At 37.6% G+C, this 27,076-nt stretch overlaps 1 protein-coding gene across 4 annotated transcripts; it reads right to left on the bottom strand.

The window, feature by feature from the left end:
- Positions 1–683: 683 nt before the first annotated feature.
- Positions 684–18,590, bottom strand: LOC149811747 (transcription factor GTE9-like). 4 transcript variants are annotated; one of them, XM_089993770.1, is made up of 10 exons: positions 16,616–18,590; positions 16,463–16,511; positions 16,202–16,357; positions 15,507–15,568; positions 15,240–15,309; positions 15,016–15,096; positions 14,806–14,921; positions 14,644–14,710; positions 1,746–1,876; positions 684–1,667 (listed from the first exon to the last, which is right to left on the bottom strand). In XM_089993770.1, exons 1-10 carry the CDS (start codon positions 18,101–18,103, stop codon positions 1,374–1,376), a joined length of 2,514 nt encoding a protein of 837 aa, XP_089849896.1. In that variant the 5' UTR covers positions 18,104–18,590; the 3' UTR covers positions 684–1,373. The 4 variants fall into 4 exon arrangements, with proteins under 4 accessions (XP_089849896.1, XP_089849897.1, XP_089849899.1 ...); XM_089993771.1 differs by having other exon boundaries at positions 16,643–18,590; XM_089993773.1 differs by lacking the exons at positions 684–1,667; positions 1,746–1,876 and adding an exon at positions 12,640–12,857 and having other exon boundaries at positions 16,616–18,588.
- Between the last annotated feature and the right edge of the window lie 8,486 nt (positions 18,591–27,076).

Raw genomic sequence — 27,076 nt, 5'->3', positions numbered from 1 at the left:
AATTCACTCTCAACAAAATTTGATGTTCTACCAACATGCTTGCGCTTTTCAGGATAGATATTCTCAAACAAATTTAATGAGAGAGAGAGGAAAAGGAAATCTCGAAATAGTATAGTGAATATATCGTGATAAAAAGCATTATTATAGTTGTTAAAATTCTTACAAGATTTCATAACTGCGTTTTACAAAGTTGTCAACAAGTACTGTACCCTTTTAGACTAATTGCGACAGATATCAAACGTCCTGTAAAGTGTAAACAAACAACTACAGTTAACCTTTCAGAGCAATCTGTTTTCTTCTCTGGGTAATTCCTAAATAAGTTGGTCCGTTAAATTTATAAATGATGTTGCACTTTGTTGCCAGCATTAAAAAACAGCCTTCTCATTGAATTTATAAATGTTATTCTTCTTGGACCACTGGAATTTATAAATGTTATTCTTCTTGGACCACTGTCAAAGAAAGTGCCTTAGGAGCCCTGATAAAGACTTGCAAACATGTTCTAAGTATGAAAATCACTGTTGAAAACATTTGTACTTTTTTTCAAATCTTACTAGATCATTTCTTTTTAGAGTACTTACTAGATTAATTTTTAAATTCCTTGGCTGCTAAACACATGCTAGAGGCACAGGAATTAAAATTGCATTAGGCGCAGAAGCATTCCCTCAGGCACGAAATTATAGTAAGCAAAGAAAGGCAACCAACTAATACAAAAAAAAATCATATTTGTACACCTCGCTCAACTTGGAAGCATAACTTAAAACATGACGGCATTTGGTTAACAAAATAAAGTCCCTCTTGTCTGCATCTGGAAAATTCAGCATCCAGCTATAAGCGGCCTTGAATCTTACAACAAAACAGATTTGCTAAGCTCTTATCTCACATGGTATTGTGCCAAAATATATGTAAAGAGGGAAGAACCAAAGTTATGCACCACTAAGTTGATTCTTTCTTTGCAGAAATTCAACACCAATCTGCTTGAAGATCCATGGACTGGAAAATGTCGGTACTTGCAACAGTTTTGGGAGACAATTCTATACACAACCCCCATCTTTAAAGAAACTGCTCAAGCCCCTTCATTCTCCAAATTATTCAACCTCTCCAGAGACAAAATATGAAGGGAAAGCCTGCCCAAAGGAGAAAATAGAAGCATCATATGGTACTCCGAGCATGGCTCTTCTCCACCCGCCACAGGATCTCAACAGAAACAGTCCCAAGGAAGACAGTTCAAACACTAGCAGAAAGCAACTTCATTAGGTACCACTCTGGTTGATCCAGATCAATGCAAATGACCACGAGCAACACGACATCAGCTCCTCCCATTTGACAATTGGGCGACACGGCACCAAAAAAGAATCAAGCTACGCTGATTTCCTTCAGTCGATTTCCCCTTCCTCAACATCACCACCTTCAGGAAGAGCAGCAGCCGCAGCACTAACATCAGGCAGGCCATCATCCTCATCTTCATCATCATCCTTCCTGTACAACCCAAGTTGTTCAAGAGGGTTACTTCCAACAAGCTTGAAACCTGAAGCTATACCATCTTCACAGTGGTCAGGGCTTGTTTCATCAACAGAGCTTGGCAAATGCACTAGTAATGGGCCAGATCGGAGCATTTCTAAATCTTTCAGTAATTGGCAATTCTCATCAATCTCAACAGTCTTCTCCATCTGTAAAATACATTAGATATCAGAAACCAGGGACCCTTTATATGGGTAAACAGCTTGGTTCATCTGCAGTAAAAATACCTTTTGCAGAGCCAGGCGTGCAGCCTCACGCTCTAGATCCCTCTTCTTCTTAGCTTCCGCAGCAGCAACTGCTTCAGCCTGTCTTCGAGCGTCCTCTGCAGCTTTTGCTTCTGCTTGCAAGCGTGCCTTATCTGGCTCCCAAATTTTAAGACATAAGATATGATTTACCACAAATCTATGAATCAATAAAGAAAGATTTGCATAGACAAAATTCTCCCAAGGATGCATTTGGATAAAAGGAATTCTGAAGACACTTCTAATTACCAGATGGACCAACAGTTAGCAGAGGACTCAACAATACAAGATCATGCAAGGTCATAAATAGATGCAATCAGCATTTTCATGTAGGATACAAACCATCATGCGAATAAAGATGACACACTCTGCATTTTTCCATGTGAAACAAATTTGAGGTACAAGGATCTCATCAAATCACTTTTACCCCAAATCAAAAGATACAGATATAAACCACACAACCACAAAAATAAGGCGGGTAGAGAAGCTGCACTGCTTGCATGCAGCTCCAAATCAGATTAACAAACAGATTGCCCGTCTAAGATAACAGGGTCGACAAGTTCGCGCCTGCTCCCCAAATTCAATAACCAAGAAACCAAGTTCAAGCAAAGCTCATCCTCAAATCGTTATGGGCTCTCTCTCTCTCTCTCTCTCTCTCTCTCTCTCTCTCTCTCTCTCTCTCTCTCTCTCTCTCTCTCTCTCAGAGAGAGTAGGTGGTAGCTACTACTGCCAGCCTAACGGGCTTTTGAAAGGTTTTAACATGTTTTCCTTAAGTCTACATGCTTGATTTTATAGGAATGACCAGTGGATCATCCGATTCCGACACACAGGTAGGTTTTTATAAAGTTTAAAAGTCGACAGTCCAAAATTTTCATAAATATTCAAAGCTTAAAAATTCATGTTTTTTATCGAAAAAATATGACCAAGTGTTGTTTCCTAGCAAATCGACCATGTCAAACACATCTGCATGGTCAGATTTGCAAAAAACAACCTGAAAACACCTGTTCACTCAGGATAGGCTAGAAAAGTGGTAGGCAGCTACAACTTTTCATATATATATATATATATATATATATATATATATATATATATATATATATATATATATATATATGGGTTTTTCAGCTTTTCCAGTGCCTCTTTCATGATTCCGACCATATAGATATGTTCGGCATGGTCAATTTACTAGGAATCGGCACCCAAACCATGTGTTTTCGATGAAAAAAATGATATTTGAAGCCATGAAAATTTACAAAGATTTTGGACCGTTAATTTTTCGAACCTTATAAAAACCCATCCATGTGTCAGAATTGAACGCTCCAAGAGCTGATCCATATAAAATTGAATATGAAGATCACATCTGTTTGATTAGTAAAAACCAGAAAACCCCATTTAGCATGTTTCCCTTATATATATGATTCTATTGATTTGAAGGCATGGAACTATTGAGCATAATCACCTTCTTTTCATGTTTTTTAGATTTTTTTAGAAAATCGGACCTAATGAATGTCATTTATAAGGTTTCCTTAGTAAAAAATAAGTTTTGAATCATGTAATTATGACCTGCAAGTAGGTTCTTTAAGAGCTTCAAAAATCAACTGCCTACAATGCACTAAAATTTCATGACTCAATCATATTTTTAGATCAAAATCTATGTAGTCGAAAGCCCCGACTAGTCCGCTTAGTCGGTCGAGGCTAAGTAAAATGCTTCAGCTTTGCAATTCCTAGGTGGGTACCTTAACAGGTACCAATTTTGCCAACTAGGCACCGACTAAGGCACCTAGTCGGCGACTAAGCTGCCTCCACCTAGGCATGAGGGCAGTTCAGTTATTTATTATACATATATATTGTTACTTTTTTGTATATATAATTATATGTATGTGTGTGTGATTGTATGATTTGTTTTGTGAAATCATGAACACAATTAATATTTATATATGTGTGTGTGCCACTTTGCTTTTGGGATTTTTTTCTGTGAAACATTGAAAGCATGCATAATTAATTTTAATTGATTATGTGTTTTATATATATGTGTGTGTTACTTTGTTTCTGATGAATTTTTCTATAAAAGTCCGAAAGCATGTTTAGCATTATGAATTATGTAATATGTTATTTATATATGTATGTGTTATTGTGCTTTTGTGAAAGGTTGAAAGCATATTCTGTTTATTATACCGAATATGTTATGAATAATTGAATATATATATATATATATATATGTATATTTTGGTTATGTATATTAATATATTATGTGAAAGCATGTGTAATTTTGTACTTTTGTAATGGAGATAGACATTGGAAGCAAGAGGTTTTAAGTTGAGTAAGAGTAAGACAGAATACATAGAATGTCGGTTTAGTAAGCAACGTAGTGATGGGAGTGTAGTGAAGCTTGGTGAGCAAGAAATACCGGTGGATGATTGTTTCAAATATTTGGGATCTATCATTCAAAAGTATGGAGAAATTGATGGAGATGTAAATCATAGGATAAAGGTTGGGTGGATGAAATGGAAAAGTGCAACTGGAGTGTTGTGCGATCGTAGAATGCCATTGCGGTTGAAGGGAAAGTTTTATAGGACGACTATTAGGCCCGCTTTACTATATGGTACGGAATGTTGGGCTGCCAAGAGACATCATATTCAAAAAATGAGTGTAGCTGAGATGTGTATGCTGAGATGGATGTGTGGAAATACAATAAAAGATAAGATTCGGAACGAGGAGATACGTAAGAAGGTAGGCGTTGCACCCATTGAAAATAAGATGAGAGAGAATCGTTTACGGTGGTTTGGACATATTCGGCGAAGGCCTAATGATGCTCCAGTTAGAAGGATGGAGAAATGGGAAAATATATTAGTTAAAAGAGGTCGGGGTAGGCCTAGGAAGACATGGATGGAGGTGATAGGAAAGGATATGAATGCTTTGAACCTCACCGAGGACATGGCATTGGATAGAAATGATTGGAGGAGAAGGATTCATGTGGAAGACCCAAAATGATTTTCTTTTTTGGTTCATATCGCCGACCCCAATTGTTTTGGGATGAAGGCGTAGTTGTTGTTGTTGTTGTAATGAAATCATCTTATTAGTAAAAGAATTAAACATATTTTTATGTATACTTTGTATACTTTTTTATATTTAATTGGGATACCGACTAGTCCCGCCTAGTCACCAAAATACCTCTTTTAAAATACATAGCTATTTTTTTAGGCCAAAAAGTTACTTTTACTTTTCGAATTCAAATTACAAAAATGCACCTTGCCACCTTTTGAAAAGTGGATTTTGTTAAAATGTATACTCAAGAACATTATTGTAAGTATAAATATATATACTTATATACATAGAGATACGTATACATATGTTATATGTATACGTATCTCTATATATAAGTATATATATTTATACATTTTTCCCTTTTTACCCGAAAAGGGTATTTTAGTCCTTTTACATTTTGCGCATATTCCATTTGGAATATGCTGTAATTTTTCCTTTATTTTTAAATTTCTTTTATTTTTTATTTTTCCTTTTTGTATTTACAAAAAGGTGCATTGGGGGTCTCCCCAATAGAGCCGTTGGGGAGCCCCCAACGGTCACAATTGTGACCGTTGGGAGCTCCCCAACGACTCCTTTGGGGAGCCCCCTTGCACCTCTCCTTTCTTGTATAAATAGGGGTGTTCCCCCTTGTTGTAAGAGAAGCTTGAGAGTCTCAAGCATTTGCTTTTATTTATGAAATACATGCATTATTGCATGTTTATTATTTATACGCTTTTTGCGTATTTTGTTCAAGTGTTGTGAGAGTGCTTTCGTGCACTTCTTTTATAAAGTATTTGTGCTTGTATGTGTATTGTCTCTTCGTAGACAATTTTACATGGTATCAAAGCTCGGTTGGTGATTGAAGATCGTGGGATCCTCTTTTGTTCGAGTGCCTCGAAAACCGTGCCTTCGGATCTTTAGAGATTGAAGTGGTGGATCTTGCTTCTCAAATATTTTAGAAGGATCTTGTGCAAAGTAGAAGTTGAAACATCGTATTGGTACGTCTTTTTTCTCCTTCTCTTTACGCCTTAATGGGTGAGAAAGAGTCTCACTTTGCCCTTGCTTCAAGTTGAATGGGTCCAACTATCATATTTGGGCCGGGAATATGGAGGCCCACATAAAAGGAAAAGGATTGTGGGGTTATGTGCAAGGAACGATTCCGGAACCGGAACTCAAGATAACCGTAATGGACGGAAGTGAAATCAAGATTCTTGAGGGAGAGGAAAGGATCAAAGCTCTTGAGGAATACTCCAAGAAACACGACGAATGGGAAATGAAGAACTTCAAGATTCTTTCTTGGTTCTTCGCATCCGTCGAAACAAAGATTAATGCCAACATTATCAAATTCAAAAGAGCATCGGAAGCTTGGCATTATCTCGAGAAAATGTATACATCAAGAGATCTATCTCATAAGTATTACCTTCAAAAGAAGACCCTCTCCCTTACTCAAGGTGAAATGTCTATTAGGGAATATTTTGCCGATCTTTCCTCTATTTGGGATGAGCTCTCTATGCTCAAACCAAAATGGAGTGGAGAGGCAATTGAACTTCGCCACAAGCAACTTGAAGAAAATCGTTTCTTCAATTTTTTGAATGGGTTGAGACCGGAATTTGAGTAAATAAGGTCATCACTTCTATCCTCATTTACTCCTCCCTCTCTTGAAGATGTTCTCACCAAATTAAGTGGTGAGGAGACTCGTATGAGTTTATGTAAACAAAGATCAAGTGTTCTTATGGTTCCTTGTAATCATGAAGAAAACAATGAGGTTAATGCCGTATCAAGACCCGGAAATAATGTAAAGACCTATCGTCCTCCTCATTTTAAATTCCAAAATCAAGGAGGAGATGGTGGACAAAGAGGAAAGAGGGACTATAGCAAGACTATATGTCATTTTTGTAAAGAACCGGGGCATATCAAGCCCGTATGTCCCAAATGGAAGAAGCTTCTCGCTATGGCCACCACCGGTGCACCACAAAAGGAAGAGGCATCATCAAGTGGGTCACTCTCGTTGAACCAAATAATGGAAGCCCTTCAACCTCTTCTCAAGGGAGCTACATCCGGTGCCGCCGTGTCTACTTCTTCCATTCCAGGTAAAGTCGCTTGGCTTTTGGACTCAGGTGCATCTTTTCATATGTCCCTAAACATGTTTTCACTTTCCGATTATTCAAAAAATGTTTCTCCATCCTTTGTTTCCACTGCGGATGGAACCTCTCTTGAAATTAAAGGAATAGGTAATTTTGAAACTTAAGATTTTTTTATTCCTAAAATTAGATTTATACCTAATCTTAACTTAAATCTTCTCTCTGTTTCTCAACTCTCGAACCATGGTTGTGATATTAAATGTTCATATGATAAATGTTTAATACAGGATCGCCTGTCCGGGAAATTGATTGGGGAAGGCTTTAGAAAAGGCGATTTATACTATATGGAATCTCTTCAAGTTCCAAAATCTTTTTGTAATGTTGCCCAAAACAAAGATATAAATGTGTGGCACAAAAGGCTTGGTCATCCTAATATCACCAAGTTATCTTATTTACATTTTGCAAAAGACCTATGTAAAAGTTTTTTTTCTTGTAATTACTGTATTCTCGGAAAAATACAAAGTTTACCTTTTGAGCAAAGAACTATGTTCTCATCTAAACCCTTTGAAATTGTTCATTCCGATGTTTGGGGACCCGCACCTATAGTCTCAAAAGGAGGCTTTTCTTATTATGTTATTTTTGTAGATGATTTCTCTAGATATTTATGGATTTTTTTTCTTAAATTCAAACATGAAGTTTTTTCGTGCTTTAGAACCTTCCATTCAATGATCAAGAATCAATTTAATAGTAACATAAAGATTTTTAGAAGTGATTCTGGAGGAGAATATCTCTCCAACCAATTTAAAATATATCTTGAAGATCAAAGAATCATTCACCAAAGATCTTGTCCTAAAACCCCTCAACAGAATGGGTTGGCCGAAAGAAAACATAGGCATATCATTGAGACCACTAGAACCCTTCTTATTTCCCAAAACATCCCTAAAAATTTTTGGGCTGAAGCAACTCTTGCTTCTGTTTATCTGATAAATCGCTTGCCTTCTAGAATATTAGGGAAAATATCCCCTTTTGAGATTTTATATAAACTCGAACCGGATTATAATAGGTTACGAGTCTTCGGGTGTAAGTGTTTCATACTTACATATAAGAATGACAAACTCTCTCCCAAGGCTATTCCCTGCGCTTTTCTTGGATATTCTGAAACTCAAAAGGGATTTAGATGCTATGATCTTCGAGAAGATAAGTTATATGTCTCTAGAAATGTAACTTTTTTGGAAAATGAAAGTGGATTTGAAAAAAAGGTTTCTCAACAAGAAAATTTTGATTATTCCTTCCTTTTTGACTTATTGTCTAGTAATGATGATACATCTAGTGATGATGATGTATCATCAAACCATGATGAGAACATTGAGAGTAATATCGAAGAGCATAACTAACAAGAAGGCAAGATTTCAAGTGATCCTATAACATACTCTCGTAGAAACCAAGACACCTTTAGAAATGCTATTGATCAATATAGTGAACTTGTTCCTGTTCTCGATCACCGAAGATCGGAGAAGAATAGAAGACCTCCCACTCGTTTTGTCTCCTTTGATTCCTTCTCACCCCGATATAGGGCTTGTCTTAGTGCCATTCACTCTTATTTTGAACCAAGAAACTTTGAAGAAGCAAAAAAATGTATAGAATGGCAAGAAGCTATGCAAAATGAACTTAATGCTCTTAAAAGGGCTGAAGCTTAGGATTTCCAAACTCTACCCATAGGAAAGAAAACTATAGGTTGTCGATGGGTTTTTAAGGTTAAAACTAAGAGCGACGGATCCCTTGAAAGGTATAAGGCTCGCTTAGTTGCAAAAGGGTATAGGCAAGAGTATGGAATTGATTATGAAGAAACTTTTGCTCCTGTAGCCCGAATGGTTACAATTAGATGTCTTATCACTATTGCATCTATTAAAAATTGGAATATCTTTCAAATGGATGTGAAAAATGCCTTTTTAAATGGTGATCTTAATGAAGAAGTGTATATGGATGCTCCACCAGGCATGGAGATCCCTAAAGATAAAGTCTTTCGTCTTCGAAAGGCCCTTTATGGTTTGAAACAGGCCCCCAAAGCCTGGTATGACAGATTTACCAGTGTAATGCTGGAAAATGGTTTCTCCTCCTGTTATACTGACACTGCTCTATTTACTAGAAAATCTAAGGCAGGGATTGTAATATTATTACTATATGTTGATAACATGTTAATTACAGGTGATGATGTTCAAGGAGTCAAAGGTATTAAGTCCGTCTTGACTTCAAAATTTGAGATGTCAGACTTGGGTTTTCTGACATATTTTCTTGGAATTGAGATTGCCTATTCGCAACGTAGTTATTTTTTATCTCAGTCTAAGCTTGCTTGTGAGATTATTGACAAATCAGGAATTTCTGATGACAAAGTATGCGAAACCCCTGAAGTTGTGGGAGCAAAAATGAAGATTGACGACGGTGTTCCTCTAATCGATCCTACTCCTTACAGACAGTTGGTAGGTTCTTTAATGTATCTCAGCATTACTCGACCCGATTTGTCACATGCTATACACATCGTCAGCCAGTTTCAGCATGCTCCTACAACCGTTCATATGAGTGTTGTGCTTCGCATCATCAGATATTTGAAGGGAACGGTGAATAAAGGAGTATTCCTATCCTCTTCTTCTGAATTAAAATTGCTTGCTTATACTGACTCAGATTGGGAAGGTGACCCTAGTAACCGTCACTCCACCACTGGTTTTTGTATTTTCTTAGGAGAATCTTTGATCTCATGGCGATGTAAAAAGCAACAGAAGGTCTCCTTATCATCCACTGAAGCCGAATACAGAGCCATGACATCTACCACCATGGAAATAGTATGGATTCGACGTCTTTTGGAAGATATGGGAGTAGTTGTCAAAGAACCAACAAAGTTTTGCTGTGACAATAAAAGTGCAATCTACATTGCCAAGAACCACACATTTCACGAGCGAACAAAGCATATAGAGATGGACTGCCATTATGTCAGGGAAGAATACTTGAAGAAGGTCATTGATCTACCATACGTGACGTCTGAGTATCAACTTGCGGACTTCTTCACAAAAGCTCTTTGTTCGCCTAGATTTCATTTCCTTCTTGACAAACTTGCGGTTATCACACCGTAAGTTTGAGGGGGGTGTTAAAATGTATACTCAAGAACATTATTGTAAGTATAAATATATATACTTATATACATAGAGATACGTATACATATGTTATATATATACGTATCTCTATATATAAGTATATATATTTATACATTTTTCCCTTTTTACCCGAAAAGGGTATTTTAGTTCTTTTACATTTTGCGCATATTCCATTTGGAATATGCTGTAATTTTTCCTTTATTTTTAAATTTCTTTTATTTTTTATTTTTCCTTTTTGTATTTACAAAAAGGTGCATTGGAGGTCTCCCCAATAGAGTCGTTGGGGAGCCCCCAACGGTCACAATTGTGACCGTTGGGAGCTCCCCAACGACTCCTTTGGGGAGCCCCCTTGCACCTCTCCTTTCTTGTATAAATAGGGGTGTTCCCCCTTGTTGTAAGAGAAGCTTGAGAGTCTCAAGCATTTGCTTTTATTTATAAAATACATGCATTATTGCATGTTTATTATTTATACGTTTTTTGCGTATTTTGTTCAAGTGTTGTGAGAGTGCTTTCGTGCACTTCTTTTATAAAGTATTTGTGCTTGTATGTGTATTGTCTCTTCGTAGACAATTTTACAGATTTGACTTTGTGTTTCACTCTAAAAACAAAAAAACTCACTTTACCACTAAAGTAACCATGTATTCTAAAAAGTGTTATTGTTTTTAAGGATGCTATGGTCATTTTAATAAGTTGAACACTAAAAACAGTAGCATTCAATTGATTGAAATGAACAAAACACCCTTAAACACAATTGATATTTTTTAAAATACATGAGTACTTTTTTTTAGTAAAGTGGGTCTTTTGTTTTGGAGTAAAACAAAAAGTTAAACACACTTTCCAGAAAGTAAAAAATGTATTTTAATAATTTAAATTTGAAAAGTAAAAGTAACTTTTTTGGCCCTAAAAAGTCATCATATATTTTCAAAAAATGCCATTTGCTTTGAAGGATGTCTTGGTTTGTTTCAATCAGTTGACTGCTACTAACATTAATATAAAAGGCTTAATGATAAATAAACCCATATATTGAAAATGCTGTGTTCCATGCAAATAAGTGTAATGACCGATTCTCTCTCTCTCTCTCTCTCTCTCTCTCTCTCTCTCTCTCTCTCTCTCTCTCTCTCTCTATATATATATATATATATATATATGTGTGTGTGTGGGGGGGGGGGGGGGGGGGGGGGGCTTCTATTGTGGTATTGTACCACACTTGTTTTAAGTAGACTTAAGCTCCAAAATCAAAATCTAACCTTTGGATAATGTTGAGCATGTTCTATTTACTATTGTCATGTTTTAGAGTTGACCCAAATATGATGTTTTCTAGCATTTTTAAACCACTCCATGAATTGTGAGCCGTTAATTTTTCACCATTTCAAAAATTGAATCTTATTGTGTATTGGACATGATAAAACCTTCTACATAGTAAATAAACCATGTTGAACAGATCTATACAAGTTAGATCTAACATTTGGTGGCTAGATCCATACAAACAAGAGTGTGTACCACCATACACACACACACACACACACACACACACACCAATATCAGTGATGTTAAATATCGCGAGAAATACAGATATTAAAGGGAATATCTTGCGATATTATCATGATATTTTTAGGAAAACTCTTTTTTATAGTTTGCATTTCCTATTTTTTGTTTCTTTTATATTTTAAAACCTTTAAAACATGTTTCTTTATATTTTTGGAAGAAAAATCATGCCAAACATATATTTTCTTAGCTTTTTGTTGTTATTTATATTTTTTCAATTTTTTAAACTCCCAAGAATTTTCAACTTTTGATAATCTCACTAAGAAATATCCTCGTTGAGATAATACCTTGAACGATATAGGTGACTATGATATATAAATAGGGAAATGGAAACCTACAAAATGGGCAGATTTCCCCCCATAGATGTGTTCAACATGATTGATACTAGAAATCAAATTTTGGATAGAAAAAATGGTATTTGGAGCCTCAAACATTTACGAAAATTATTGGCTGTTGATTTTTGAAACCTTATAAAAAATCTATCCATGCATCGGAATCAAATGCTCTAAGAAGTGATTCCTATAAAAACAAGCATATAGATCACATCAGTACAGTCAAAATTTTGAAAAAACACCAGAAATCCAATAGCATATTTCATTTAGCATTGTGCCCATTTTGTATGTTTCCATTTCCCTATATATACCTGACTTAAGCTTCACCCCGGTAGCATGGTAGAACAAGTGCAGCCATCACAAAAATTTACACCCTTATCTATGCAAAATATAAATTTTAACCATTATACTCAAGGACTATCACTCAGTCCTTCCAGTTGCGGCATCACATACCAAGGACCAGCATGAACAACCATACTCATAGTAGTTCCTCGTTCTGTCTAGCATTGAAAAGACCAACACTATGTGACCCACAATAAGGTGGTGGTTAAGAGAGTTACCGGAAACGCCAAAGGCATTGGGGAAGCGCTCTTCTCCGAAGCGCAAAACGTTGCGCTTCCGAAATGCCTGGGAAGCGCAAAAATTTTTTGGGAAGCGTGTCTCCCATTTTTGGGAAACACACTTCCCAAAAATGGGAAACGCGCTTCCCCCTTTTTCCATTATTTTTTTTGTATTTTTATTTTTTTCTCTTTTTTCGCTTCCCCTCGCTTCCTAGGTCGCTTCTGAGACGATTCCTAATTCGCTTCTAAGTCGTCCCATGCTTTTCAATTCCTAAACTTTTGAAAGTGCCTCGCTTCCCGCTTCCTCGACTGGCAACTTTGAGACTTAAATTTCCAATTATGGTTCCAACACCAGCAAAGCAAGATCCAACAACAGCAGTACTGTTCAAGTGATATGGTGAAATCCTATCTGAGTATGCCAAAATAAATGGTTAATACGGTTTTACAAAGAGAAGTCCATCACAAGATGTGGATGGCATCCTCTAGCATATTGGATGCCACCCACACTATTTTTCAGACTTACTGCTGTGAAAATGGTGCTAAAATCATTCAAATGTTGCTAGAATCATTCATTGCTCAAGACCCCATAAAACAGAAGACAAAAATTTCAGGAGCATCTGAAAAGGACGAGTAGGAGCATATCATAGTTTTCCCAAGATGAAAGAATACACAGAGAGGATGTCATCTGGATCATTTTTTGGTCCTACTAATGTGCCAAGGGCAACCATGTTGCAATGCAGACACAAAATTTACTCATATACAGGTCTGAGCAACTGTACCCCTTCATACCAGCTGAGAGGAGCGAGCAGGGGATTAGTGGGCATCCAACCCAGCCAAATGTGATTGAATTGCAAAACCTCAAGTGGCTAATTTCATTTTTAACACCTTCATTAGATACCCAAAATCAAGAATATTTTATAGTTGCGCAAGTGTCAGCCCATGCTGGAACTTAGCACAAATAGAAATGAAGTTCAGTTAGATTTCAACCTTGCTAGTACCATAAATACATTTGTATAATAGCATGTTTACAGTTCCTGATTTCAGGAAGAGTTTCATATTTAATATTATATGGGTTTTCTACACCCACCCAGGTCGACCAAGTGGTAGAGGGCCTGGGGAAAAGGTGCTCACCCCTTCATCCCAGGTTCGACTCCCACCAGGTATGCGGGTGCCTTTCACTGGAGGGCTCCGTAAGGACTTGGATGTCGGTGACCCCGCCCAGATATTACCCTCTCCGGTGGGGAACTTCGTCATCAATATATATATATATAGAGAGAGAGAGAGAAGGTGGAAGCTGCTAACCGGGCTTTCAAAAGGTTTTCCCATGTATTACTTAAATCTGACCATACAGTCAATTTACTAGGAAACGACACTTGGATCATGTTTTTTTGATGAAAAACATGATTTTTTAAGCCTTCGATATTTAGGAAAATCTTAGACCATCGCTTTTTTAAACATCATAAAAACCTCCTGCGTATCAGAATCAGATGATCCAAGAGTCAATTCCTGTAAAATCAAGCATGTATAACACATCTGTATGGTCAGATTTAAGAAAAACATGGAAAACCCCTTCAAAAGCCTGGTTAGCACGGCAGTTAGTTAGTATCACCTAGGTGTAATCCAGATACTTAATAAATGCATTAATTTATAAATAAAAATTATTAGTAAGAAAAGAGGATATTCTGAAACTTTTGTAGAAACTACTAAATATGACAACAAAAAATACATAAGGTTTTCTCTCCCACCAAGGTGCTCATCTAACACCCTAGGCAGGTGGTTAACCACAGAGATCATGGGAGGTCATAACATAGCTCATCTTCTCTGTAATGCAACTAGAAACTGAAGCTTGAGGTACTCTAAACATAGAAGAAAACCACTTTTTACAGCCCCACTTTTGCTGAAATGATGTTGAAAACATAGCTTGGTCCAATGTCCTCAAACGATAAAAGGGGACTATATCCATCCTTCATAAAATTGTGACACTGGTGAAGTTAGAAACCAACATGACTCGCATCGTCTATATTTGGACAATGCCAACAACTATTTCCAGCCTCATTCATGTTAAAATTTCTGCTGGACAAGCAATGTGTGTACTAGAAGCACTAGCATGTGCATGACTCCGCATTACAAGATAAGGATAGTAGATTAATTGTCAGGGGCATAAAAAAAAAACAAATTAAGAACAAAATGCTAACCTTCTTTTTGCTGCCTTTCAAGCACTTCTCGCTCACGTCGCAGTTTCTCAGGATCTCCCTTATCACCCTGTTTTAGGAAATAGAAACCACCAAATATTTCATATCCAGCATTCATTTTTCCAACTGCCACGTCAATGCACACTCACTTGAAATATTTTCTACCTGGTCAAGTGTCTTCTCACGAGCTTTAAGAATTGTATCAGCAAATCGACTTCTCAATAGAGCTGCTCGATAAAGCTTTTCCGGGGAGACCTGCCTTCCAGGAGGAGCATTCTCCCCTAGAATGTTCATAGCGAAAATGTAAGGCGTTGCGTCTACAAATGCTAAACACCCCTCATTCTCACATTTCTCTCCTGTCAGAATCATGCTTACCATCATGCTGACTGTCAACCCCACTGGAGACAGCCTTAGATTGTGAATTCTGCTCAAGTTCAGCCAATTCACTAACAGGGCCTGCAAGGAAATGCATATGGACGTATTATGAAATCATAATTCATTCAGCAGAAAATCAATGAAAAAAAGCTACTACATCATATTCATGAAGAAGAAGAAGAAGAATAACAATAATAAATAAAGAAGCACATTTGAGAACTCACGACTTCCATCATCAGTTTGAAGTTTTTCAATTCCTGTCTGATCCAAAGATGGTCCCGAACATATTGCTCCCTACAAAGATAAAGAAAAACAAACAATTGATCGCAATATACTTCCCACAGAATAAAAAATGATAATTTCTGGAGAAAGGAAAAGTATTAGGAAAAAAATTAAATGGCAACGGAAAATACCATAATGACACTTGTAACTAGTGTTTCATTAAAAACATAATATGCTACTCTGAATAGATGAATGGGTTGATAACCAACCTTGACAGCTGCTGCAGGGGATAAAGCTTTAGCACTATCTGATTCACTTCCAGAGTCCGAGTCTGCAAATAAGACCCATTTTTATCCCTCAAAAATAAGAAAAAACAGCAATCCTAAATCCAATCATGAAGAGAGACGGTGCATCTCAAACTCAACAATGGATCAAACAAATCTGTTGAACATTGCTTTTCCAACAAATCAGGAAGTAAAAGCACCACTAGGAGTAAGCATACCACACTAAAAAATTATCAGCACAATTTTTTATCCCACATTCCAATACATTTGTTTTCCAAAAAATTAGTCTCAAAGGAGTAATCACAACGTGCTAAAAAAACAAAAAGTGCATTTTTCACCAATATCACTTGTTTATTCATTAGCTTCCCAAACATGATATTTTCAAACAGGTGGTGTTTAATATCAATTCTTGGATCATGCATAGAAATCCGTAGGCAGAAAACTAATACCCAACAAATTAAACATTTGAGTCATAACTTTTTCATAAAACATGGTAACTGTAAGAGCAAAAAATTCAAGAAGTAGTGCATGGTAAGGGCATAAGCTACTAAATAACTCTTCCCTTACATATATCACCCTGAAAGAGTAATTAATTAAATACTCAATTACGAACAGCAATGCCACATCAACAATGTTATCTTCACACAAATCAGTACAACATCAAGCAGTTAAACACGAACCACTTGAAGAAGATGCAGAATCACTACTGGAGCTACTTGAACTACTGCACTTGCTACTACGTGGTACCATGTCCTTTTCTATTTCAACAGGAGGGTAGCTTGAAACAGGAGGATCATTTCCACCGATATCTACATCCTCATCAGCAGGCTCATTCCCTGATAGCAGTAAATGAGGAGAAAAGTTACAGAATATCGAACGCTATCAACCATACTAAATAAATGAAAGGTCACAGAAAAAAGAGGCAAAGAAAAAGAGTGAACCTTTGCAGGGTTGCATCAAAGAATTGCTAAGCCCAGACTCATTTAAAATCTGTGTCAATAAACCAAAAAAGATCATAGATCATAAGCACAACCTAAGACAGACCCCTCGTAAAGGTAAGCTTAAGTAATGTTGTGCATGAGAGAAACTCATACAAAAGCATTTAAAGGGAAAAAAGACACCTCCACTTCAACGGGCTCCACATCAATCAGCTCAGACTTCTGTTGCTGCCCTTGTTTCTTCTTTAGATAGTCATCCAATAGCTTACGCAATGTAAACAAAACATCATCACTCAGAGAATCAATATCAATCTCTATTTCATCTTCACCATTCTGGTTGGTGTTCTGGCTATGGCCTCTTAAGAGGTCAATAACCTGCTCCAGCATGTCGCCCGTCAAATTCTCTAAATCCCTGCTCAACTTGTGCTTCTCTGCATCTGTCATAACAGGCTTGACACTCTCGGCCTTGACCTTATCATTAGCATCCAAGTTTTTCCTCTTCTTAGGTTGGGACAACCTATCCCCTTCCACCTGTTGACTTTGTTCTGATACAACCCGTTCTGAGGCTACTGCTGGTACGCTGACCAGGTAAGCACATGTCTGAGCATTTGTTGCAGCTATCTTCTTCTCAATTGCCTTCCACCTCACTTCAAAAAACTTGTTGAGAGTGTCAGCCATAATATGAACATCATTACCAGGAGGGTTGTAAGTCATTGCATTCGAGAAAGTAAGCCTAACATCTGCTGCAAACGCATGTGGGCTAGTGTATGCACCCTTAGCAAGAGTGCTCTTAATTGTCCCCATGTCCATTGGATGTTTGATAACATGGAAGTAATCGGGAATCTTCAGCTTCACAACGTCCACTGGGGCATTGAATACCCAACCAAACTGGTGTGTCATTAGACGCTTCAGCAGATTTTCACACTGTGTCATCACAGAATAATCCTTATATTTTGCCTTATTAGCATCTGCATCTACAGACTCGAATCTTCCAGATGGCCCACGCTTTAACCGTCCCCCATTCTTGCCTGCAAAACCCTGATTTTTGAGTCCCCCGGATGACAATTCGGACAAATCTACATGGCCGGTCTTCTTACTCGATTTCCCCCTACCATTTGCACTAACTGAAGGTCCAACCTTTGCCTTTTCAACAGTGGGCTTCCAGCTGCGGACATCGCTGGAGGACGACAACGCAACCCCATTGGAGCACCATGAAGCTATCTTCTTCTGAAGGCCTCGAACCTGCTCCAGCTCAACCCTGAGCTTCTTGTTCAACTCACGCCGTTCAGATCTGGACATGTTTGCAAATGAAAACACCTGCAATGGGACGCAAAAAGGATCGGACCTGTCCGTGTTCAAACGCATCAATTTCCTCTTCGGTGCACACGAATCCTCTGAAGCCGTCAATTCAGCATCAATTCTACCGGAGCTTCCGAACCCTCCGCTATCCGAATTACCTGCGCCATTCTGTACCCCAGCACCATCCGACTCGCCCATCGTCTCGAGCCTGTAATCAGGAACGAAGCTCGCCGAATACCCCCTCGACAGCTTCTGTGATTTCCCCATCCCAACCATGTAATTCCCTGACAATTCCCCCAATTCTCTGCACCTTCCAACATTCGCTACGAAAACTGAAGACACCATGAAAGAATCTCAAGCCGAACCATATCAAAAACACCGAAATCGTTCATACCCTAAAAATCCCAAGAATCCAATAAATCGAATTCAATCCGTCCAAAGAACCCAAAATCCCAAGAGTCCAATAAATCGAATTCAACCCGTCCAAAGAACAAGAACCCACCTCCGATTTTCGCCGACAGATTCAACAGAGACACTCCCCACAAAGAATCGAACAGAAACGGCATAGAAAAAAACCAAACCCTAATTCCGCAAATGCACGACCCCCAAACCCTAGAGCGAAGAATCACACGAAACAAAAGCAACCCAAATCGCAAAAATGCAACAAAAGAAGAAATTACCAGGAAATGATTCTAAAAATCGAATCCAAAACCTGGATCTGATCACCGAAATCCCTCCTCTTCCTTCTTCGAAGTTAGAGAGAGAGAGAGAGAGACAGGGGGGGGGGGGGGGCAGCTTCGGAATTATATAATGTATTCGAGGGATCGCGCGCTTTCATTTTTCATCAACCCCCGTTCTTATAGAGCCCGAGGCCAGGCCCACGGGTCCATCCCAGCCGTCCATTGTGGCTACCGTCTGACAGCTGTGAGAGTTTCACACTCCCGCCCTCCGTTTCCATCTGATGTCTTTGGAGGTTATTTCCACTTTTCAGACACACCCCACCTCTTTTTAATTTGAAAAAAAAAACAAACACATATTTATGATTTCAATTATACATTTTTTGAACTTTATTTATTACCCAACTTAAATAGTGCTTATGGCAGGAGCCTAGTGCTCACGTATCTTGGGTGACCCTATGATGGAGTCCCAATTTCATGGCCCACATCAATCAATGCTGTGAATTTGAGCCGTTGGATCTGCTTTTGGATCATCTAGATGGAAGGTTCCCACACATCATTGGCTCATGCAACATGCTTCACTGACCATGGAAGTACTGTTGACTGTTTGAGAAGGCCTTTTAAGATGAAAAGCATTGAGCAACAGTCGGAGACTGCATACTTGGCTTGCTTGTACACTTGGAATACTTGTTTTTACTTCTTTGGTGAGGGCTAATCCCTAATTGGTCTCTCAACTTGTCACATTTGAGCCTAGTACCTGACCGACCTCGACCTGCCTTGGACACGGTTTTGCGTGTAGGGCTGGGAAACAAGCCGAGCCAAGCTGGTCGGCTCATGCTCGGCTCGTAAAAAGTTGGATTGAACTCATAAAACTCCGCAAGCTCAATATGAACAATAGGTACTCAGCTCGGCTCAACTCGTATAAGCTCGTTAAGTGTTAAAAAATATATCTTAAGTATAATTTACATGTACTTTTCTCTAATCCTATTTCTTCCCACCCTAAAACAAAGTTTTTTTTTTTATAAACAAGTCGGCTCGAATTCGGCTTGTTTAACTTGGGATCATTGTGAGCTCGAACTCGGCTTGTTTAACTTGGGATCATTGTGAGCTCGAACTCGGCTTGTCTCGCACTGGTTCAGCTTGTTTACCAGCCCTATTTGCATGTGTTGACCTCATTAAAAATCTGACTTCGGATTCAGATTAGGGTGTGTTTCAATGCCATGTCAACGGATTGGGTTTGTGCCAGATTAGGGTTTAGCCTAACCGGCCATATGACAATTACCCGGATTATGTTGAATAATGAAAATGAATTCCAAATCCCTTTCATATGATTTTAACAAGTGTTTAAAATATATATTTGCGCTAAAAAATACATACAAAATACTCGCTTCCAATCGGGCCAGATATAAAAAAAACGACATCCCAAACCCGACCCACAGTTCCGCGGGTCAGGTTAGAGTGGACCCAAATAATATTCAGGTCAGATTTTTCATGCCCGTACTTGGTTATTCAGGTTCATACCCAATCCATTGACAGCCTAAAACACCCTCGTGACAAATTCGAAGATTCAGCTAATGCTAGATCTGACCTTCATGCAAACATAGAATTTCAGGTACTTAGGTCTGAGATCCCCAAAATGGCCTAAATCCATGATTTCTTTGTTTGATTGGGAGGGAGTGGATGCCAGACTAGAAAACCATGGATTTGAGATAGATATCAAGATCCTCATATGTATGACCCGAGTCTCTCAAATGCACCCTAGCGGATTGGTTCTTATGTGGCAAATATTGATGATATTTTGATTTTTTTTGCTATAAATTCACAAAACAATTAAATATTGAAGGTTGGTGATAAATTCAAAATATTGGCTTTTGTCAATATAACCACAATTTTATTGTGACATATCACAATCTTAACAAGTTTGCATTTTTTTCTTATATATTTCATTTTTTCCATATATATGTTTCTAATATTTTGAAGATTGAATACATTGATAAGTATGATTGATATGTCCTTATAGACATAACAATTTAATGACTGAGCTATGCTTGCTACCTAAATGGTAGTAGTCAATGGGTTGGATCTGATCCTGGTCCAATCAAAGAAGACTGGAGCTAGACCTTAAATTTATAGGCGTGAGCAGTCTTCCTTGTCCAGCAGAATTGGAATGGGATAATCTGACTCGACTAGGTACGGATGTTTCATGTATGCTTGGATTCGGCTTTGGATCTGCCAACACCAGATCCAATTAAACACAAGCGCAATCCCGGAGCAAGGTCCCCCAAGGGGTCAAACTAAAGTCTGGACCTACCTGATATGAACCCAAGCACGATCCATTTGCAGTCTTATCAAAGCTGATGAGAGCAAAGATTATTTGCAAGAATAATAATAGAAATCTATAGGCCATGAATGTTGTAGGTTTGGGTTTGGACGCGACTAATATTAAAGTCCTATATGGGTTAACGGGTTCAGGTGCAAATTGGTTAGGGTACAAACGGATCGGGTTGCAAGTGGACCCATTCTTTAATAGGTTCTAATTAATAGATCCAAACCCATTGATTCAGGTTCAGGGTTCGGCTCAAGTATGGCTGAAAATTGTGAACCCATATGGGTTGACATGTTGAGGCAACAACCAGGTCGGTTTCAAATGGGTCGGGTCTAAATCTAACTCATGTTCGGGTTTGGGTTTAGATAATATTAAGACTGTAGACTTTTAAGGGTTAATTGACTCACCTACAAATTAGCCGGGTATAAATGGGTGGATTTGTTTTAACACAAGCTCATTCTATTAGGATTTATAACTTTACAGTTAGAAAAACTGTTATTGTAAAGGAATCCTACTAAATTAATGATAATTATATTTTTATTAATGATAAATATATTTAAATTTCTCATAATCGGTATACATTATGTTCGGGTTAAGATCAGTTTGGATGTCAGGTCCAAGATGATTTCTAATTTGGGTTAGTTCGGGTATGAAATGGTTTTAGTTACATATCAGGTTTGGGTTCATGTATAAATTACATAGAACTTATCAGTTTCAGGTTTATATTTTTCATACCTATAACCGACTCGTTTTTCAAATGGTTCTAGATTTTAGACCTGACCCGAAGCCACGGTCCTCTTAAAATCATGTCTGTGCCGGTCTAATCGGTTCGACAGTGATTTGGTTGGGAGTATACCCGACCCAGTTCTACTCATAGATGTGAAATCATGCTTAATCCTAATTTTGGATATCTGGAATATAACGTGTACAGGTTCTTCGGTTGTAAATGCACTAAAATATTTTGACTCATAAAAATATGTTTTTCATGAAAAAACATGACCAAGGTGCAATTCCCTCTAAATGGACCATCCTCAATAATGGAAAATGATCGTATAAAAAATACATGTTTCCTAAAAACTCCATAATTTGCCAAAATCAGTCTGATGACCAAAACTGTAAATAGCCAACTTTGTTAGGATCTTTTTACCCTTAGCATGTGTGAAACTCATGAAGTTCACATGATATATCGCTTCGCTCGTCGGGTATTGCAAACTCTCACTTAAAAGGAGGCGTGCTTTTTTTGTTTTTGAACCTCACGAAGTTCACATAATAATATTTGTGAACACTCTTTTAAACCAAAACATTGAAACTTCTCAAATACCTAACAAAGTGAGCATATATATCCTCCTAATATGCGAAGTTCTTTAAAATATGTAAAGTTACTACAAATATGTAAAGCTTCTCCCAAATATGCAATTTTTTTCTCCAAGAGATCCACAAATACATTTGATATGCACAAATTTTTGGCATGTGAACCTGTGTAACTTCACATACTTTGTTGAATCATATATAAAGTCATATTTGTTCATTTTGTTTCTCTTTTTTGTTTTTTTTTTTAGAAAGAAGTGTAATCTTTTTTTCTCTAGAACACCAAGCATTTTTTGCCGATCCCTTACGGTGAGTCCCGTGAAATTTTGTTGGTGCATTTTGATGAGGTTGTGAAATCATCATTTTCATCGACTTCCTCGATTAGGTCGAAAGCTAAGTTTCATACGAACAATATATATATATATATATATATATTATTCTAAACTTTTTTTCTTTTTTTACAGATATGATAATTTAATAGCCTCATGCATATTTGTTTTTTGTTGTTATTGTAGATGTTTTTTGTATATTTTCATGTTTTTTATTTAATATTTGTCACCTGATTTACTGTTTAGGGTTTAATATGTTTAGACTTTTTTCGTATATTTGTTTGTGTTCTTGTAACGCTTTGAAAATACCGATTTGAAAACCCTGGATTTTTAGAGAATTTTTTTTTTATAAGGTTGAGCAAAGCAAAAAAAATCAAAAGGGGGACTAGTTGGAAATATTTGAGTGGGTTACAAGCCAAGAAGTTTAGCAAATGCAAGAATACAAAATGCACTTTTCTTTACAAAATGAGAGACAATATGATTTACATTTCTTTTTATAAAAAATCTCATAACTTGATACATTTCCCCAAAATGACCACCAAGATCACAAGAGTCGTTTAGAAGTGTGGGTCCAGTCCTCGCGACGCATCAACTCCATCGCACCACCTACACCCCATAAAACGGGGTCAAAACTCTTGCGAGCCGGTGAAATAAATTCATAACTAACTATTTTATGAAAAACATAAGCAAAGCTAGCATGATGGAACAGTTAGAAACATTTTAATACAATTGTAATCATGAGTAAGCATGTTTACAACTAATGAGAAATACAAGTACATCTAGCATGCATAGACACTTATAAACATTATTCTTTTGCAGCAATTAACATTAAACATTATAACTATAAGCAGGAGGAGTTTCATTTGCAGCAGAAATAAACGTAAGTAGTGAGTGACAATATTACGTAACTAGCATGCTTTAGACAATGTAATTAAACAACTAAGCATCATGTGATAAATCATGCAATTAAACTCACAACTAGGCAGTGAACCTATGCAAAAATCAATCAACAACTAGGTCAACAGTTAGCAAGTTAGTTTAATTTTTCTGTCTTGATTATTCCTTCGGGTACGCGAAAGAAAACCTCATGTCTGCGAAAAGTATCACCGATATTTGTTATTCTATTGAGTGTGATAATCGGGGTACCTACAGATCGAGTAAACAACCTCATGCGAATGACCTGTGGCCGAGAGAAACATTGCATAGGCAACATATTACGATCCACACTACTGCAATAGTTGAGAAATACCTTAATAGGTAACCTCGACCTCCCTAACTCTGAGTGACTGGAGGTCAAAGGACGTCATTGCTCCTCAAAATGTGACATAAAATTGACTGGTCATTCAGGGTTGTACCATCTACCCTCTCTAAGGTGAATCGTTTGTGAATGGGCTACTAGGCGGTTTATCTTTTTAGAATTTAATTAGTAAACACTCCTTCCTTTCGAGGTACTTAGACACATTTGCCTTGTGTTTCCCGCAGGGCAATATGAACAACATGACGAGGTCAACCCGCCCATTCACGTGCTCTAGCATAACTAAGCTAAGAGGAGCACTTCACTGGTGAAGGCGACATCATCGCATATTTTATTTCAAGGGTGCATGACATTCATAACCAAGTGAGCTCAACTTACGAAAAGGAGTCCAACACCCTACATAACTTGCCATGGAGTTTCATTATGCATCATGATATCAAGTACAATGATTTGTACCCCTAGAGTGGTGCTCCGAGTCCCCTTTTTGCATTTTTGGGATGAATCAAGTGTCAAAAATATAACATGCTTCATGAGACATGGAAAATGCACATGGTTCTATTCGAGCATCCATTGCATGTTTCAAAACAATGGTAAGTTTAAGACACTTGATAAACAAAAGCACATTTCATATTTTAGTTCAGTGACATGATGTGTCAAAGTGCATGTAGATTTTTCAGAGCTTGTCATGCATGCTATAATAACTCCAAAAATTTCAATATTTTGAACTGTCATGTCATCAAGACATATATTATTTCACACTTGCTTCTTACAGACAATTCCTGCCCGTGTTACGTTGTGCGAGTAAAGCATGTGACATGTCAAAAACTATTAAGCATGCTGCAATAATTTTTGAGTTTGAATCCATGTTCATTCAACAAGACATACGTATAGCATATGTAATACCCGAAAAATTTAAGTGACTCTATATGATTTGGGCCTGAGATCCAAATTCCGGATCCAGGATCTATAAAGGGATCTTTACGAATAAATTTACCTTGTATAATCTTATATGTATATATAAGTGCAATAATTTTAATTAATTAAATAATTAAAGGGATAAATATTTACGATGGTGCGTAGATGGGTCTGGGATCCACCTTCCGGATCCATATACCCGTACATATATTTTAATATATATATATATAAATCATAATAAAATAAAGAAAGCAATAAATAGTTTTAGACGAATCCACTCTTATAACCAGCTTGGATCCAAATTGGGATTTAGATCCCGAGTAGTAGAGTTCGGACCCGATACGTGAATCCGTAAATAACCCACAAAATGGGGGTTAAATTATACATATAATGTTAATTTTAAAAATTAAATAAATAACTAATGTTATTTATAAGATAAAAAGAAAAAAAATTATGGTACAAAGGGGTCGGACCCACAGTTGGACCCACAAGGATCCAACTGAGGATCCGCTAGCTCTTGGCGACCCGGATCCAGTTGTAAACTGGATTTGGTATTGCGGGTCACGAGTTCGGACCCAGACCCGGGGTGTGCCTTATAAAGCATGGAAAAGAAAATCATGCCTAGGGCACGATTCTTTCTTTTATCGAAGGGGGAGGAGGGGGCGGTTACAGGAGGTGTAACCGAACCCTGTGCTTCTCGGAGGAGAGGAGTGGGGGTTCGACGTGATAAAAAGGGGGGTGGAGAGGGTTTTGCCCTCTCTCTCTCTCTCTCTCTCTCTCTCTCTCTCTCTCTCTCTCTCTCTCTCTCTCTCTCTCGCTCGCTCGCTCTGTCGATTTGGGCATGCACCAGAGAAGAGGTGGCCGCCAAAAACTGCGGCAACCATCGGCTGCCATTGGAGGCCACAACGAGCATCCCTGTCACGGTAGCAGTGAGGGGTGACTTTAGTCGGCTCTGTACTCGTGTCTCCAGCCTCCGATCATCAAAAATTTTACCGAAAAGGTACGGTGCTTCTAACGATTCTAGGTGAGGGATCGAACGTGGTTTCGATCTCATGTAATCTTTTGGGGATGAGGGTCCATGGGAACCCTATTGCGTAACACAGGAACTACCAGTGTTCTTTGTATATTTTTCTGTGTTTTATTGATTTCCAACAAGAAGAATACATGACGGGTCATTTGGGTTTTGTGGGTCTTGGCTGATGGACCAACCAAACTCGGTCTGGTTGATCGATCAGGCCTCAGCCATGATAGCAGGCCCAGCCGAGCGATTGGTAGGGCATGCTGTGTGCGTTAAATCCACAGGGGCTGATTTTATTTTAAATCTTGGTTTAGATATGATGTGTGCGTTAAATCCACAGGGGCTGATTTTATTTTAAATCTTGATTTAGATATGTTGTGTGCGTTAAATCCACAGGGGCTGGTTTTATTTTTAATCTTGGTTTAGGTATGTTGTGTTCTATGGACATGATTGAGTTTCATCAGTTGTAGTATATGGTTTATGCATCCTATTGATTATATCAAATTGCATTTTCTGTATTTCACAAGATTATTCTTTTTCTTATATTGGGTAGATCTTTTTCTCATATTGCATAGATTGAGTAACGATTCCTTGGGAGTATCTTGGAACAACTACTTTTTGGCTATCACATTCATTCTAAAGGCTGAATCTACTATGCAAATGAAGTTTGAATTTGACAATATGAAGTCGATGGGTTTAAACAGTTCTCTGTGCTTTTAAAACTTAGCAAGATGGATTTTCTTTTAATGTTGTACCTCATATTGTTGGGGATCTGTACTGAAGGAGTCCAACTTAGGTTACCATCAGATTTACATCAGAAATTATGTTTTCAATTTTAAGTATTGCAGCATGCTGGGAAACGCAGACAATTACGCCCGATGAATTCCAAGGGCACATGCTCTTTATGTCTACTGCCCAACTATATATAATAGTGTTCATTATAACTTGTTCAAGGAGCAAGGACATGTAAATCTGAAATCCAATACATGATTTCTAGATGTGACTTGCCTTTGCTGTTTCTATTTGGGCATTGCATTCTTGAATAGAATTCCATGTGTTATTTAAAGGCTTGCTTATTGGTTTGCTATGGAAGTCTATGATTACACTTGACTGCTATGAATTAGTTTTAATAAAAATGTGTTTCAGATCTAATGACTATTGTGTATGATCTGAATTCCGATATGAATAAAAGGAAAGTCTTGGAACCTACATACACATATATATGTGTCAAGAACAGGCTGGAATGTTGTTTAGAAGAGGGTTATGTAACTGTTATTGTTATGTTTATGGTACTCATGAATGTGAGCATGATCCGATTATTGAAAATTCTTCTTGGAAAAGAATGCTTGAATTATTATGTGCAATGGTACATGTGCACTCACACACTCAAAGAAGATATGCTTTGATTTAATACTTGTATGTGTTGTAGGTAACACACACATAATGAAAATGCATATGATTGATAAATAACATGCATATGGTTGGGTGAT

This window comes from Nuphar pumila, chromosome 17 (assembly GCF_984573655.1).
Source record: "Nuphar pumila chromosome 17, dmNupPumi1.hap1.1, whole genome shotgun sequence".
Taxonomy (NCBI): Eukaryota; Viridiplantae; Streptophyta; class Magnoliopsida; order Nymphaeales; family Nymphaeaceae; genus Nuphar; species Nuphar pumila.
This window is presented reverse-complemented; position numbering and strand designations above follow the sequence as displayed.

Bases quoted from the DNA above. Each gene is read 5' to 3' on its own strand.
- LOC149811747 (XM_089993770.1), bottom strand. From the start codon at position 18,103: ATGGTGTCTTCAGTTTTCGTAGCGAATGTTGGAAGGTGCAGAGAATTG. The intron at 16,358-16,462 runs GTTCACTCTTTT...TACTGCTATCAG, and splicing joins TTTGATGCAACCCTGCAAAG to GGAATGAGCCTGCTGATGAG. The intron at 15,310-15,506 runs GTTGGTTATCAA...TTATCTTTGTAG, and splicing joins CCCCTGCAGCAGCTGTCAAG to GGAGCAATATGTTCGGGACC.